A 17,102-nucleotide genomic window follows, 5' to 3' on the forward strand; every position below is an offset into this window, starting at 1 on the left:
TCGATTGGTAGTGATTTTCACCTCTTGAAATAGATTTATTTCCATTTTGAAAGAAACAACACACAATGGCAATGGAAAACGCCATCTCTCGTTCGGTTGTTTAGAACTGAAAATCCGGTTGCCAGTACTCTATAGTGATTGATTATTGAACAACGCAGGATCAGAGCGCAAGAACACGCCGTGGACTGTGACCGAGGTGGAGACGCTCCTGTGTGTAGCCCTATCTGTTTATGTGTCTAATGGCTGGCTATGCGACCCATGCCAGAGGTACGTTTTCAGATGGAAACAAGACGTGCCTGGAACCAAACCAAGTCGTGCCACGCCAAGTCGTGGCGAGTTGAGCTGGTACGGTCGGTGGAAAAGCGGCATATGTGAGCATGCGTCTACAATGCGTGCATCTGTCTGCACACGTGCGACTATATGCGTCGGTGCGTGCGTGCGTCCGGTCACCTCGTGGTAGGTGTCCTCCAGCTCCCCGTCGTAGATCCAGCGGTACAGGAAGTTGAGGATGGGGTGGGACACCAGGCTGAGGATGTGCTGCACCAGCGCCCTCATCTGGGGGTCGCCCGTCTTGCCGTACGCGTGGACGGCCGACGCCAGCTCGCCGCCCTTGCGCCCTGTGCGCACACACGCGCACACACACACACACACACACACACACACACACACACACACACACACACACACACACACACACACACACACACACACACACACACACACACACACACACACACACACACACACACACACACACCACGGTTTAACATGTGCAGTGGAAACACGCTACTGGGGTCTACCGGACGATCCAGGGGCCCACCCGACTGGGTTCATGAAGGGACCGACTTACATATATCACAATATATATAGTTTGCACTTTTATGTCATCAATATATATTTTGCTGCTACTACTGACTACCACTGTTTTTTACACACTTTTATATTTTATATTTCATCGTTTCTATTTAGATAAGTAAATGTCTTTATCTGTTGTGCACTTTATTGTTTACTTACTGTTGTTATTGTTTACTTGTCTTTATCTGTTGTTATTGTTTACTTGTCTTTATCTGTTGTTATTGTTTACTTGACTTTCTGTTGTTATTGTTTACTTGTCTTAATCTGTTATTGTTTACTTGTCTTTCTGTTGTTATTGTTTACTTGTCTTTATCTGTTGCTATTGGGATAGGGAGGAACGTTGTTTACTTCCTCTGTATTTTAGTTACCTGTGTGGAAATTGAAAATAAAGCCGACTTTGACACCAACTTTGGCCAAAATATGTTTGCATGGACAGTACCATCGGAGTGGCGCGTGCGTAAACGAGGAGAAGACGGCTCCATGGCGGCTACTCAGAACACACACACACCTTGGCAGAAGTCGACGAGGGCGGCCAGGGTCTTGAGCCGGGCCTTGGGGTCGTAGGTCCAGACCAGCAGCCTCTTCAGGGTCAGGCTGCTCTCCACCATGAGGTTCACCCCCTGGTCCTCCTCCACCTGCAGCTGGGACACACAAAAACACACACACACACACTTTATTTTCAACCGTTTGCAATGAAATATCATGAACCTGGGTGATATTGTGTGCGTGTCTGAATTTTCAATTTTTTTGCCATATTTTTTTTATGCGCAATGAATTTTATTCTTTGAGACGTTTTTGTTCTTAATGTTTGTAATGTTCTGGCCATCTGTCAGCCATTAGAGAGAATAATTCTCCGTGAGAATATCAGATTCACAGTTGTGCCTGCTTCTGATTTGAGACCATTTCTCCTTGCCAATTTCTTACTGATCAGGGCATCTCTTCTCTGATGTGTTCTATCTCTCGGCTGTCAATCACAGGTCAGTGAAATGCAATACTTCTCAATGGTGGAGGAACATAGGTAGGGAGGGAGCAGAGAGGGATGACTCAAATTCAAAATGAGTTAAAAAATATAGCTCTCTCTATTTATAACTCTCGAGTCTAACCCCCACCGCACCTTTAACTCATTTAAGTATAAAGCATTGTTCCCGCTACAGTTCTCTTAAGGTACATGCAGCCAGGCCCATTCTTTGTTTTGCTCATCTCAGCAGGTACTTTACACCACCTGGGAGTGGAGCACAGAGAGGAGGCGGTAGTACTCCTTCAGCTCCTGGTGAAGCGACGCACAGAAGCTCTGCAGGGAGAGAGAGGCGACGTCATGAGAGGGAGACAGTGGCTCAGAGAGGGCTGGACAGGAGAGACAATAGCATTAGAAGAGACCGACCGATGCGGTCACGTTGTCTGAGGTTTTGTTTTGCCTACGAGGTGTAGATACGGTTTCAACACCACAACGCGTCATTTAAGATGATACACTGATATTTAAAAAATTAATACATGTAGTCCCCTCCATGTGAATTTTATGAAATAATTAATAATACATCAAACACAAATACAGGCCATTAATAATGAGGTTGACCATCGATAACAAGATTATTATTCATTTGAAAAAGTATTAAATTAGTGGTACCAATTTGACATAAATATTAATTTACTAAATACAGCGATGTTGCAGGTTTACCACACACACACACACACAAACACACACACTTGCCCCCAGCCCCACACACCTGTCCGACCAACCCGAAGGCGCGGTCGAGGCTGCGGGCGTCCGTGTACTTGCGCACTTTGTTGTGCAGCCATCCCAGCTCGGCCAGCCTGCTGCCCGTGTCCCTCAGGGACTTACACAGCACCACCTGTCAGAGGTCAGAGGTCATTCACACAGCAGGGTTCAACGCTAACTGACAAGTGGTTGGAAACATACTCGCTCAAAGGATAGTTTCACATAAAAAAAACAATATTTAAATATTTTTGACGGAATACGCATCAAATCTTTAGCGGTGTCGCGGTGGAGACAGCGGGTTGAACGTTTGACGCCCGTTTCCCGGTCGCCTCGTGTGGACCAGCGACACGACGGCAAGGCTGAGCCGTCAGGACCGGGTCGGGTGGGGTGTTCCGCCGAAGACGGCTCAGACTTTAAAAGTCCCCTAGTGAGATGGGGCCCTTGGCGGACCACATCCAGGGTGACTCGGACCCACCGGCCTGGTACCCCACCCCCCCGTACCCGGTCCGCACAGACGCCCGGTACCGTAAACCTTGTAGGATTCGCTTTATACCGAGGCTAAGTGCCCAGAAGGCAAAAGCCGTAAATATCTGCAGCCCTGGGCTAATGCATGTCTAAATGAGCCTGAGTGCTTCCACATCCAACGGTGTGACTATAAGCCTATCTTTAGCCCTGCTGCTGTAGATGAGGGGAAGCGCTTGTGTGTGTGTGTGTGTGTGTGAATTTGAGTGTGTGTGTGTGTGTGTGTGTGAATTTGAGTGTGTGTGTGTGTGTGTGAATTTGAGTGTGTGTGTGTGTGTGTGTGTGTGTGAATTTGAGTGTGTGTGTGTATGTGTGTGAATTTGAGTGTGTGTGTGTGTGTGTGTGTGTGTGTGTGTGTGTGTGTGTGTGTGTGTGTGTGAATTTGTGTGTGTGTGTGTGTGTGTGAATTTGTGTGTGTGTGTGTGTGTGAATTTGTGTGTGTGAATTTGTGTGTGTGTGTGTGTGTGTGTGTGTGTGTGTGTGTGTGTGTGTGTGTGTGTGTGTGTGTGTGTGTGTGTGTGTGTGTGTGTGTGTGTGTGTGTGTGTGTGTGTGTGTGTGATAACTTGAAGGGAGGGAGGGAGAGGGAGAGCGAGAGAGATGGATGGACAGACTGAGTGGAGAGGGGAGAAGAGTGGTCGATGAGGCAGTGAGCCAAAGAGCGCCATATTGATCTGTTGAATCTTTTTAAAGAATCAACTTTGCTTTTAAAGACGGTTCAGAGGAGGGAGGACTGATCAACACACACACACACACACACCTTTTTGTTGTCGTCTGTGTTAGCGTGTCGACAGACAGACTCTGTCTTAATGGGGGGAGCTGTCGACGTGACACACACCCATCCCAATCCTCCCTCCCCCATATAGTCTATAGCCGTATCAGCAGCATCATATTGTTCCCGTGTGTTTAAATAGAGCAACTCTAAATACTTGTCAAAAACAATTTTGTTTTGTTTCAAATGTTCACCAAAGAAAGCTTGAGTTTAACTTTATCTAAACCTCACTGACAGTATAAAATCGAATCGAAGCAGAATGTGTCAAACAATGAAATAGCATAAGGAGCACAAATACACCAAAGAACTGCATCAAAGCTAAATTACATAATTGTACTATTTCCATATTATGACTCATCGATAAGTAATTTAACACTAATAACCTATCCCTCTCATAGGGCTGTGCAATTAATCAAATTTAGATTTTTGGGTCAGACGATCTCCAAACCAATAAATAAAAATAAATATAAAAACATTAAATAGAAAAAATGTTAGGGGAAATTTCAACGTGCTTTTTGAGAGAAACGCTGAATGAATGCATCATGTTTTCAAACTCCAATATTTTTTTCGAATAATCATTATTTCAATATTGACCAAATTAATCGTGCTTATGATTTTTTTTTCATAAATCAAGCAGCCCTACCCTATCGGCAACTTTGCTTCAGGGAGGGTATCAAACAGATCTTTCATTTTGGCGGCCGTTTTTTTCCGCCCCTTTTCTCACTACCGGCGCACGGTACCTTGGCGTCCATCTTGTAGCAGTTGTCGGCGAGGTTCATCTTGATGTATTTGCCGTCGATGCCCTGGAACACGTAGAGGATGTCTCGCACCAGCGCCGCCTCCGTCACCTCCGCTGCGCCCCCGCCGAAGGACACGGAACAAAAAATAGGAAGGTCGTCAACATCTGAACGGTAATAAAAAAAAAGAACGACAAAACCTCCACGCCCGGCAGAGTGTGGCCGGCCGCCCGGAACAGATAATAATGGGAAAGGCTATAAGGGTGGGGGGGGGGGGGGGGGGGGGGGACCTGTTGGTTAGAGAAAACTAAACAGTTGAGGTGGATCATTGTGTTGTAACGGGTCAGAGGATGGCCAGCGCAGCAGTATACGCCGGTTCGAGTCCCAGGGAGGTCGAAACTCCAAACTTTTCCAATTACGTCGCCACGACCCTTGACCCCCCCCCCTCCCGGTGACATTCCAACACGAGGAGCACGGACTAAGTCGACCAGCGCTTTGTGCGATTACCGCCTCTCCTCCTGCCTGATACAGTCTAAAGCACGATGAAGACACGGGTAAGAGTGCCTTTCCACAGAGGCCATTTTTACATTTTACGTTTTAGGGCGTTTGGCCGACGCTTTTATCCAAAGCAGCTACCAACGCTTCTTCCACACATTCAAGGCGAGTTAGTCACGCTCAGGGACCCCTCAGGGATGCTTAGGAGGAGCCGGGAATCGAACTAGGAACCTTCCGCTCACAAGCCCACCCGCTCCACCTCCTGAGCTAAGCCGAACCCCCGACGGCCTGCGTCTGTCTACGATGAGGCCGTCTGTAAAACGGCGCCGTCTTTCAGGGGATTGTAGTTTTAATCAACGGACGGCCGTTCTGAAACGGAGGTCGGCGGTCACCGTTGGGGTCCCCGTCGCGGCGGGGCCGTATGCCGCGGTTGAGGGAGACGGGCCCCAGGGGGGGCCGTGATGAAGGCGGGGCCAGGGCACAGGCAGGGGCGGAGCCAACCGGGAGGGCCCAGGCGAGACGCGAGCCCAGCGCCGGACCGCCTGCAGCTGGGGGTTGACTGGGAACACACACACACACACACACACACACACACACACACACACACACACACACACACACACACACACACACACACACACACACACACACACACACACACACACACACACACACACACACACACAAACACACACACACACACACGTTAATCTGTGTGCATAAAGGCTAACCATAATATACATTTTCTCATAGAAAATGCAACCTCATTCAATAATACCAAAGTTAAGCAGGTAATGGAAAAATACAAGTGACTTTTAATAAGTTTAAAACGATGAAGCCAACACAGGGTACACACAGTACTTCAACATTAGAAACTGAAGATAATAAAGGAATTTTGCGAGGGCTTGCCAACATCATATTTAAAAAAAAATTAAAGCAAGTTTTTTTTAACTCATGGTGACTTATAAAGTCAACATTGCTGGAAACTGATCCAAAAATAACATTTTAATATCATATTATACATTTCTACGAGAGCAATATCCGACACCAGTCCGGCGGCAACACAACGAAACGAAAACAAAACGATCGGCAAAGTCAGCAGACACCTGCGCGCATCACACGAGCCCCGTCGGAATTGTAAAACGGACATTCAATGTACTGCCAGTATTTAATAATTGCATCCATTCGACCTCTGGGTAACTCGTCCAGCACAAGCGCTGTATAGCTTAGTGTCTCGTAGGGTAAGTGGTGGCCGCTGTGTAAACACAGCCGACCCCTGGGCGATGTGTTGATGCACTCAGGGCCGCTAAATAAATAACTAAATCCCAGCACATAACTCCGGGGAACGCTTTGGAACGGGAAAAGAGTATGCATAATTAAAGCATCAATACTGAATTAGGACCTTTAATCACACTTCCGCCTCACGCAATCCCACCAGTGATTAGGAAAAATACATAGTATTATGGTCTGGATGCTGACTAATGGGAGTGTTTGAGTACAAAGATAAAAGCTATGTGGCCCTGTTTACATGAGATAGATCTAGATCTAGGTCTAGATCTAGACTTAGATCTAGATCAGGATTCTCCAACTGTTTGCGTTGCATTTTTGATCTGTATATATATTCAAAACCTCATCTGTTTTACACAAAGGGGGTAGCACGCGCTCAATACTGTCTCGGCCTGTTTGCAGGTGGGGACAGCGCACGAGGGACAACTTCTTAAAACGCACACGCGTATCCAGGTTTCAGGTTTGTCCGCACATCCATGGATTTGTACATCTCTGAGGCCAGGGTGAACCAGTTCACATCGCTTTGGATCATGCCGCAAATCACGTTTAGTAATAAAGATAGAAGGCCCAACGTCAACAACACTGCCCCGATAGAAAGAGTCAAGAAGCCGTCAAACTGTGTGCGCTCAACATCATAAAAGCACACTGGTTGTGCGCTTATGATGTTGCTCAACAAATTAACACATCATTGAACTTAACATATCATTTAACCCGGTTGCTCCGCCTCCTCGAGGATCGTCTTACCCGGCCAGGAGGGACTGGGGCGTGGGCGAGGGCCCGTTGAGCGTGTACACCCCCAGGCTGGAGATCCCGCTGGTCCCCATGGTGGTGCTGGAGAGAGCCCCGGGGGCCCCGGCCACCACCGTGGCCCCGCCGGGGGCCGACGCCCGGTCCCCGTAGCTGAGCGCCAGGCTCTGGGGGCGGGTGCAGTAGAAGGGAGTGGAGTGGGCGTCCCGGGGCAGGGCCTGGGCGAACAGGGCCCCGTAGCTGCCCAGCTGTGGGGGCCACAAACACAGGGACACGGCGTTCGTTAGTCGGGGACGGGGCGTTCGTTAGTCGGGGACGGGGCGTTCGTTAGTCGGGGACGGGGCGTTCGTTAGTCGGGGACGGGGCGTTCGTTAGTCGGGGACGGAGCGTTCGTTAGTCGGGGACTGGGCGTTCGTTAGTCAGGGACGCGGCGTTCGTTAGTCGGGGACGGGGCGTTCGTTAGTTGGGGACGGGGCGTTCGTTAGTCGGGGACGGGGCGTTCGTTAGTCGCACACACAGTGTTCGTTAGTCGGGGACGGGGCGTTCGCTAGTCGGGGACGGGGCGTTCGTTAGTCGGGGACGGGGCGTTCGTTAGTCGCACACACAGTGTTCGTTAGTCGGGGACGGGGTCTTCGTTAGTCGCACACACAGTGTTCGTTAGTCGGGGACGGGGTGTTCGTTAGTCGCACACACAGTGTTCGTTAGTCGGGGCCGATTGCGGCTCATCAATTCGGTTTACGCATTTATTGCCTCCATTAAAGTTTGAATTATTATGGTTTAACAAAAGGGAGAAGGGGTCGGGTGGGCCAGCCAAACCACCGAAGCATGGAAGCACTTGCTTAGGATTTTTTGCTTAGGTCAAGCCCTTTGGCCGTCATAACTGCCCGGGAAGTACTCAAGCTATTGGGCTGATGTTCCTCAATAAGAAGGCATTTAATGATCTAAGCCCTGCTTTAGTGCGGATCTGTCGAAGGCAATAGCGGGCCCGTTCCTTAAAGTACTTCATCATACATCCATTTAGGGAGGCTGGGCTCTGCGGTCGTCTCTATTCTTAAACATTTCGTCCCCCATTTGCATCGGCTTCTTTTCGCGCCGGGATCGATCGACCCTGCTGGCATTGTTTTGGTCTGGAGTAAAAAAAAACGCCTCGATTTTGTTCACAGGTCAAAGATGGCCGGAAGGGACTGCAGCATTGGCCACCATGTTTGCGAGAACCGTGTGCTATTCCCTAATTTATAAAATGTCAATGACGCTGTACTGGTTAACTTGATGGGATTGAGGAAGAGCAACATTTAGTTTTTTTAAATGTTGTATTTGTCGAACGAATAGATCTACCAGCCAATCAATGGTTTGTAACCCTGATATATTCCATACCTGCATAATGGCCATATATATATATATATATATATAGTGTGAGATTGCGTGAGTGACAGGAAGAGAGTGAGTGATTGAAAGGTAGATTGAAGTGTGTTAGTGAGTGACTGAAAATGTGTTACGCAGGGGGAGAATAGCTGCAAATGTGTTGTGCAGGTAGAGAATAGAGAATAGACTAAATGAGTGAGTGAAATTGAGTGAGTGAGTGAGTCTCACCCTAGGGGAGGGCTTGCGGGGGTCTTCACAGAGACTCAGCAGTAGGTAGAGGACAGACCAGCGGTGTTTCAGAACTCCCTGCAGGGGGGGGGGGGGGGGGGTAGGGCCAGAGGCAGAGCCACATGGTTAGAGACACAACAGGTGGTCACTGGGTTCAATCCCCAATCGTCCTGCACCACCAGGCCTCCTGTGAAGCAAGACGCCTGAATGACACGCACCTCGGCACGCACGGCCCATCGCTATGGATAAAGGGTCGATCAACTATTTCATTATAACTAAACTACTACGCTATTAATACATGGTTATACTGTATGTATGCATGCACATATTCTGGAACGAAACTAAATGCCCTTGTTTGTAACAATAAAAGTCTAGTACCATACAATATTGCAACAATAGTGCACAGCTCAGAATTACTTTATCAATAAATAATAATTAATCAATAATATTATAATAATGTGTTCACACCAAATTCTATAATATGTCAGATACCAAGAAAAGACAAAAGTCGGTCTCCTGACCTTCTTGCCTCTATGCCAGTTATCACAAATGGGTTCAGCATCATTATGTCGACGTGTGCACTCTGGAAGTCTCTCACCCACTGACCTGAGTCTGCAGCTTCCGGTGGAGCTCAGAGAACAGGGCGGCGTCGGCCTCCCTCCTCTGCTTCACCACTGCAACACACACACACACACACACACAATGAGACAAATTCCACATTACTCAAAATAAGACTAGATAAATTGGGTAGTGGAGGTTTGTTATTTGCTCTGCACGTCAACAGCCCGTTGTTACAACATTGGCTTTGAGCTAACAATTGAAAACATGAGAGAAGGAATAATGGTGTCTCTTCAAGAACACGCCTTACTTCTGTATGCCACAACAAAAACATTATTCGATTGGATGGCAAGCGTTCTACAAGCCAGGCCGCTGTGTGTTAGTCTGTTTTATTGTACATGAAGGAGGGAGCAGAAACGTGACCCGTGTCATCGGCAACTAAATTATTCAACCAGAGATCAGCTCCTGGGCAGTGGATTGGAGGAGAAATATTTCAGATTTTGTGGCACCCGATGTTGACCAGAGGAATGTACCACAGGGGAAGCATTTACATTTTAATGTTTGCCTTCAAAAGGATAGACTTGCTACCTGTCGTGGCAATTTCTCTATTAGATATTGCGTCTGAGACCGATGAGATGTTTAGATGCAAAAAAGCACACAATACTGTTGACAATAAGTGGTCATATATATTTGTAATAAAAGTACGAACAAAGATACATCACAACATGCATCAACAAACAATAAAACAGGCATACATTACAATAATCTGAGGCCTCAGATGGGAGCTTCTCTTTGCGTGTTACTTCATACTCAAGGTACGCTGGGGAGAAGTCCGCTGAGAAGCTAAAGTCAGGAGCTTTTATACACTTAGATCGGATCCTTGAGGGCAGTTGGCCTCCAATAAACCAAAAGCCTTAGTTAACCAGATGTTAATCTATTGATTGAAGTTTCTTCAGAGGTTAGAGAGGTGGTTGAGGCTGTTCCTTATCACCCTTTGCTTCTCTACGCTCACCAGGGGGTCAAGTAAAACAGGCCCAAACCAAACTACAGACAACACGGAAACGGAATGTGAAACCAGATTACGTCACATGAAACACTAAGAATTACATTTTAGACGACCCTGCAGAATAGCAAGATTCCAAGAACGGAATGTGAAACCAGATTACATCACACGAAACACTAAGATTTACATTTTAGACGACCCTAAACGTAACACGTAGATTTTCCATCACATACCCAACATTAAAGCTAGGGTTGGCAAGTTGGGGAAACCAGACAGAGTGAGCTAGATTAATATCAAAGTATCAAACCGAAAAAAGCCTCCAAAGCCACTACCCCAAAACACGTGCGTAGCTCCCTAGCTTTAGCAATAGGTTTGTCAGGCCTGCTCCGCTACCAATCCAATACCAGTTTGATTACTTTTTCAGATGAAGCCTAGATAAACAGAGACATAGATCTAGATAGTTTGCCCGTCAAAGGTACCGGGCAGACTTGTGTGTGCATTGCAATAAGTCAGGCCTTGATACCTCAAACAGAAGGACCAAAATAAGATTATTTTCCCCAAGTGCTCTTCCGACATCAGGCATGTTTAACTTGAATCTAGGGTTGAGATCTTCAACTAGAACAAACAACCTCTCAGTAACGGCCTGTTTAGTGGGCTTATCCCCACTGTGATCTCCCCTTTGCAGTCTTACTTAACTTGTTTGCAGTTAGAAGGCAAAGTCATAGCTTAAATCTGAATAATAGATCACACTGCGCACATTACTTATTTTCGTATTCCACGTCGACGTTTTTACATTATAAACAAATCGGGTCGATGGTTTCTATTCTAATGGCTCCACCGGCCAGCGGGCACCACGCTCGACCTTTGGTCGGATAAAAGATCAATCCGGGAGATGAATGGTTTATTTAGCAGGGGCCGCAATATTAAACATTCAGGAGCAAAGTGAAAACCCCAGTGCATCTCCCAATCCCCCATCTGGCCATCAATGTGGTCAAAGTACGCCATAGCTCGCCACAGTTTGCAGAAGCCCTTGTGCTTCCTTTAGGGCTGCTTCAGGGCGGGCTAGCGGTCAGAGAAGGTCGAAAAACAGCCAAAAAGACATTAAGTGCGATCCCCAAACCCAGCAGTGTTCCTATATCATTGGGCAGGATGCCCAACTCCTCTAGAATTGTCAATGTTTACATTTGCATTGGACATACGGCTCCTGATGATACAGATCCCGCCCTTGCTGGCTGCACTGTAACTCCTTGCTACAGAAGACTGAGGCAGCTGAGAGAGAAGGTTGGTGGGCGGGATCTGGAAGGAGAACCAGCCAATGGGAGAGCCGGAAAGCTTAGATCGCTGGATACAAGGCAGACGAATGCTCCGGCTATGCGTCATCTCACACACTCTATACATGTATTGTAAATCGAAACATATATTTTTATAGGCTTTTTTACGACCATATGGCCAAGAGAGTGAAGAGAGAGAGGAGAGAGAGGGAAGGACATGGGAGTATAGGATCGCAGGTCAGAGTGGAGCCTGGGTCACCACAAGGCTGGTGCCTACACACGGTTAGCGCAATACTGGGTTGAACCAGAGAACCACCCCAAGCTGCATTGCAAACGCCCGTCCAAGTTAGACAGAACACTATGGTGCTTCTGAATGTCTGACTATCTGGATGCATAAAATCAAAGTACTGCTCGCATAGGGCGATGGTTTCCTGCAATGAGTCGACAATCTCTGTCAGCAGCAACTTAATACGCAGCGACATTCCCTTACAACATCAATATTGGAAGAGGTCGCACTTTTACTGGTGTAAACACAGGACACGACAAGCGGGGCGTTTAGTGGAACATGGTGTGGAACAGCGGGTCGGTGGCTTGTGAAGGGGGTGTGGGCCGCCAGGTTGAGCCGCACTGTACAGTACACACCGTAGGGCGGGTAGCCAGCGGTGACCGGCTAGCTCAACATCCAGGGATGGGATCCCGCTCCGGCGGAGGATATTCCCAGCGACGTCGCTGTGAACCGCAGGGCGTCTTAAAGGGTGATGAGCGTTGGCGTCTCATAACTCAGGTAGTGTAGAAACTAGTCTAGTGGTTAGGGTGATTGACTCCCAGCCAAAGGGTGGTTGGTTTGAACCCCTATGTCAACAGCTTCACTGTAGGCATGCTAGAGCAGGATGTCATGACCCATACAGACTACTGGACGAAATGCATCTCCTTTCCTGTCAGTCACTTTGACTAAAAGCTCCTGATGAATGAGTTTATCATAGTAAACAACTACCCTAACTGCTCCTGACGGGCTGGCTGTCGCTTTGCATGGTTGACTCTGCCGTCAGTGTGTCAATGTGTGTATTAACCGGTGTAAGTCACTTTGGATAAAAGCGTCTGCCAAATGCCCTAAATGTAAATGTATGTCTCTTCTAAGCACAGCTTTTACAAATCCTTGTTTGTGACCCTTTACCATGCTGAACACGTTAAATGTACCGGATATTGGCAAGGACGAGTTTTCACAACGATATGGCGTCAAATCTTGAGAGGAAAAAGGATGTTAGTTTTTGTCAACTGCGGGGTAGTTTGCACAGTGTACGTACTTTCCTTCTTGATCTTCTCAGACACCAGGAACTCATCCCGTTCGATGGTGGGGGCATAGTTGCTCCCGATGACCCGCACGGCATACTGGAACTGGTGGGCTACTTCCGCTGGGGACGGAAACAAATCGACTCAATGAAGTTGTCAAGAAGTCAGACAGGTCGTTTTAGCAAAGAAGCCCTTCGATTTCACCAACTATTTGAAATTAAACTGTGGTTGCAAACTGAGTTTAGTTATTTGTATCATTGTTTTTTTTAATTTTACAAAAGGAATTTATCTTGATACTTTAAAAGACATTATCATTGTTAAAACAGCCAATTAAACATAAAACTACTAGAGCTCATCAGATCGCATTGACAGGATAACACCTATCCTGCCCAGGATAACAGACGTCCCAGCTTCAGGACCAATGTGCGGGAACAGAGGCGTTACTTAAAGAAGTCAACACTGCGTCCACTCTGACAGCCAGCCTGCTCTGACACTGTCCCCAGCATCCAGCAGCCAAACCACCACCAAGTCATCATAATAATCCTAATGGTTTGGTCAGTGGGACCAAACCATTAAGCACATCCTGTATGCAAAATGATCCTCATAACTCATGAAGTGTAAAAGGCTACGCTAACTGGGGGCATGTAGAAGACCCCTGCTATCGGTCCGCTAGCGGCTAGGCTACCTTCGCTCTTCCCAGTGATCCTGCAGCACAGGCTCTGGAGCAGCACGTTGGGGGACTTCTGGTCCAGCGACGCGGCCATAGCGGTGCTGCTGCTGTCAAATCTACTTTCTCCTTAAAATCTCGCTCCGATGGGAGAGAGTTGAGGCCAGGGTGGGTGTCGGCTAACTCCAGCGGCTCAGTCCTCGTACGCGCAACGCCATTTTACTAGAACCCGCCGAAACGCGTCTCCTCCTCCTTCTGTGGTCTCCGGCTGTGGGTTCAGAGCGGTTGCTAGCTAGATAGCTAGCCGCTAGCTTGGAAGGACATGAGGCATGAAAACATTGCCCGCGAAACACAATGCGCTTACGAAGGTTCCTACCCACAGCCTGTACGTGCTGCTGGTACAAATGAATAAATCACGGGATGTTGGGCTGATTAAATTTGATGTAACTGGAATTTAGAGTTATGCGAGGTAAATGATGATAAAATTGTTATACATAGATATTAGTTAAATATATTGTTAGTATTCTGTTATGATTACTTCGTAAGAATTAAACGTGGGTTTTTTTTAACTACACTGGACAGTCGTTAATATATGTATTTTAGAATAAAATCATGCAATATGTATGTTTAATTGTGTTTCAGCACCTTACGAAATGACAGCACCACTTGGGGTGTCCCGAGGGTGTGCCTACGTGTGCGTGTGTGTGTGTGTGTGTGTGTGTGTGTGTGTGTGTGTGTGTGTGTGTGTGTGTGTGTGTGTGTGTGTGTGTGTGTCAGTGTGTCTGTTTGTGCGTGTGATTGTGCGTGTGCGCGCTTGTATGCATGATGTGTGAGCGCGTTTATGTATGCGTGCGCGTGTGTGTGCGTGCGTTTGTGCGTTTGTGCGTGCGTGTACGTGTGTGTGTGTGTGTGTGTGTGTGTGTGTGTGTGTGTGTGTGTGTGTGTGTGTGTGTGTGTGTGTGTGTGTGTGTGTGTGTGTGTGTGTGTGTGTGTGTGTGTGTGTAAAAGAGACAGCGACAAAAAAAAAAAGTTCGAGTGCCGAACCAAACTTCAATGCATAGTTTCATTGAACTTCATTTCCTTCTCGAGCCGGGTAGCAGACAACACTAGAGCGCGCAAGCGCCCCTCTCCTCGCCACCTGGCCAGTGCGGTGACGTAGAACCAAAGAAAATCTCCCTGCCACCGGCAGCAGCACGGGCCAAGGAGATTAGAGGAGGGGAGGGAAGGTGAGGAAGGAAGCAGGAGGAAGGAAAGAGATAGTTAGAGAGAGAGAGAGAGAGAGAGAGAGAGAGAGAGAGAGAGAGAGAGAGAGAGAGAGAGAGAGAGAGAGAGAGAGAGAGAGAGAGAGAGAGAGAGAGAGAGAGAGAGAGAGAGAGAGAGAGGAGATTCACGAGGTTGTAGAATAGTAGTGCTTTGTCACACAGACACACACACACACACACACACACACACAATCTCAGACAATCCCAGAAAGAGGTGGAGCGCGCGACTCCCGTGCTCTGCCTGCACACGAACTGTTGAAAAGTATGAGCGCCTCGAGCCTCGAGCCACTCTACCGCCTCGGCTTCCCGTCTCGTGTCGGCTACCACAGGTGAGGCGGAGATAGGATTACAGCCTTTTATTCGATTAGACTCGCAGCGGGGTGGTTGATTTTAGTTTAGAGGAACTACGAAAGACACAAAACAAAAGCACAAAAAAAGAAGACAAAGTCATGGAGAGAAAAGAAGAATTAGGAAGAAGCTAGCGTCTGACGTTTGACCGGTGGTACGACGCGCCCTCCAGGAAGCTCAAGTGTCCGGGGAGAAGACGCCGAGGAAGATGGGGATGTATTTTAGCGCGCTTCGGACCCTCATCAGCCGATACGTGAGTAGCCTACGGGGACGGCGCGAGACCCCGATGGTCACCGTGCACGCTTACCTTTAGGTGTTAGTGGCAAAGTTTCAATCATAGCCGGATAATAGGCTGATAACAGCACTGCACTTGTACTACTTCTACTATACTACTACTTATAATTATAATGATAATAATCATCATCATCATCATCACCGTAATCATTTACTATTAATCATAACAACAAAGTAATAATAACATAATAATACTACTACTAATAATAAACAAACTAATAATAACAAACCGGTAATGAATATCATTGTCAAAATAATAATGGTTATTATATTAATTTCTTTTCATTTTCATTCTTAGCAAAGGAAATTTCGGAAGTTACAATTTTCCCAATACACGTTTTTGAAGAGTTGCAATTCAGGTTTATTTTCTTCGTCTCTTTTATTTTTATTCTTTTAAGATGTATTTACTCTCTCGAAATAGTGAAGTCAACAATGAGGTAACTTCAATTGTATATATTTTTTTATTATTATTATTTGCTTTATTGTTGTTATTACATAGACACTTAAAGCACACAGGCTCACGAACCAACAAGCACGTATGACAGTAAGTCATGAATTATGTAATGATAGTAGTTTCAAAAATCGATATCGGCTTGTGGAGCCAGCCTACTTCAGCCGGTCATTCAGTCAGTCAGTCGGTCGGACGGACTCATAAGCTTCACGCACTAATCCCGAGTGTGTGAGCCCCTTGCAGATCACATGATGAGCAACGGTTTAGGGCTGGCCGTGCCATGCCAAGTAAAAAGGGGCTTAACCTTGGATAGCCTACCGGCAACTGTTGCAAATAGTCAAAATAAAGCCGCAACATAGACAGAAGAGCGCAGGTCTGCTGCAGAGTCTGCACTAAGCTCAATCAAGAATGAGTTTGGTTGGGCGTTTAATGAAGGCAATCTGTGCCGGGGGTGGTGTGTGGAATGTCAAGTTGTCTGCCTTGTTGAATCGAGATATTAGTCCACTGTTGAAACAAACATGGACTGGGATTATGTCTTGATACTTCACTTGGCTATAGGCTAGCATAGTAATGGATGGTCGATGCTGCTTTCTGCTGACTGCAACGGCAGATCAGCTGACGAGATGTGGGACTTTTGTGTGTCATGGGTTCTGCTAAAGTCACGTCTTAGTTAGGGGTTTGCCCTGCATGGCTCGGGGGGTGTTTCTCTGCTCCCCGTGGACACAAGAGAAACACCTAGGTCGTGATAGGCCCACCTGTAGTTTGCATGTCTTTTGTCGATAGTCTTGTCAGTTTGATTTTGTGTGCAAAGGGATGCCTCTCAATGGGGAGTTTTAAATTGACTATTTAAGTGTTGAATTTGTTTTTCGCCTGTTTTGCCTGCCAACCCAAAACGAGTTTTACTCTTTGAAGAGGAGGGGAGAGGAGGGGGAGAAGATGGGGATGGGAGAGGAATGGTGATAGGAGGGGAGCAAGAGAGGAGAGAGGGGAGAGGAGAGGAGAGGAAAGGATAAAATACCTGTTTAAAGTACTAACAAACAATTAAACGTTTAAACACATAAGACAAGCACCACTGTAACAGGAGGATTAGGAGATCAATCTTTAGCACTTTATCTTTCCTTCTGTCTCTCTCTCTCTCTCCCTCTCTCTCTCTCTCTCTCTCTCTCTCTCTCTCTCTCTCTCTCTCTCTCTATCTCTCTCTCTCATCTCTCTCTCTCTCTCTCTCTCCAACTCTCCCT

At 47.1% G+C, this 17,102-nt stretch overlaps 1 protein-coding gene across 2 annotated transcripts in view; it reads right to left on the reverse strand.

Annotated features, from left to right (window-relative positions):
• The window catches only part of tubgcp3 (tubulin, gamma complex associated protein 3), a 28,575-nt gene extending 14,721 nt beyond the window's left edge, over positions 1 to 13,854 (reverse strand). Inside the window, exons 1-11 of one of the 2 annotated variants that reach the window (XM_056587727.1) lie at positions 13,528 to 13,854; positions 12,857 to 12,964; positions 9,327 to 9,394; positions 8,721 to 8,798; positions 7,128 to 7,378; positions 5,489 to 5,655; positions 4,605 to 4,717; positions 2,580 to 2,705; positions 2,078 to 2,146; positions 1,364 to 1,496; positions 451 to 617 (exon numbers count right to left, since the gene is read on the reverse strand). In XM_056587727.1, the coding sequence (XP_056443702.1) occupies positions 451 to 617; positions 1,364 to 1,496; positions 2,078 to 2,146; positions 2,580 to 2,705; positions 4,605 to 4,717; positions 5,489 to 5,655; positions 7,128 to 7,378; positions 8,721 to 8,798; positions 9,327 to 9,394; positions 12,857 to 12,964; positions 13,528 to 13,606 (1,359 nt within the window). In that variant the 5' untranslated portion in view covers positions 13,607 to 13,854. The remainder of the gene's footprint in view (positions 1 to 450; positions 618 to 1,363; positions 1,497 to 2,077; positions 2,147 to 2,579; positions 2,706 to 4,604; positions 4,718 to 5,488; positions 5,656 to 7,127; positions 7,379 to 8,720; positions 8,799 to 9,326; positions 9,395 to 12,856; positions 12,965 to 13,527) is intronic. The other variant, XM_056587728.1, reaches the window with a different exon arrangement.
• Between the last annotated feature and the right edge of the window lie 3,248 nt (positions 13,855 to 17,102).

The sequence above is a fragment of the Gadus chalcogrammus genome, chromosome 4 (genome assembly GCF_026213295.1).
Source record: "Gadus chalcogrammus isolate NIFS_2021 chromosome 4, NIFS_Gcha_1.0, whole genome shotgun sequence".
In the NCBI taxonomy this organism is placed as follows: Eukaryota; Metazoa; Chordata; class Actinopteri; order Gadiformes; family Gadidae; genus Gadus; species Gadus chalcogrammus.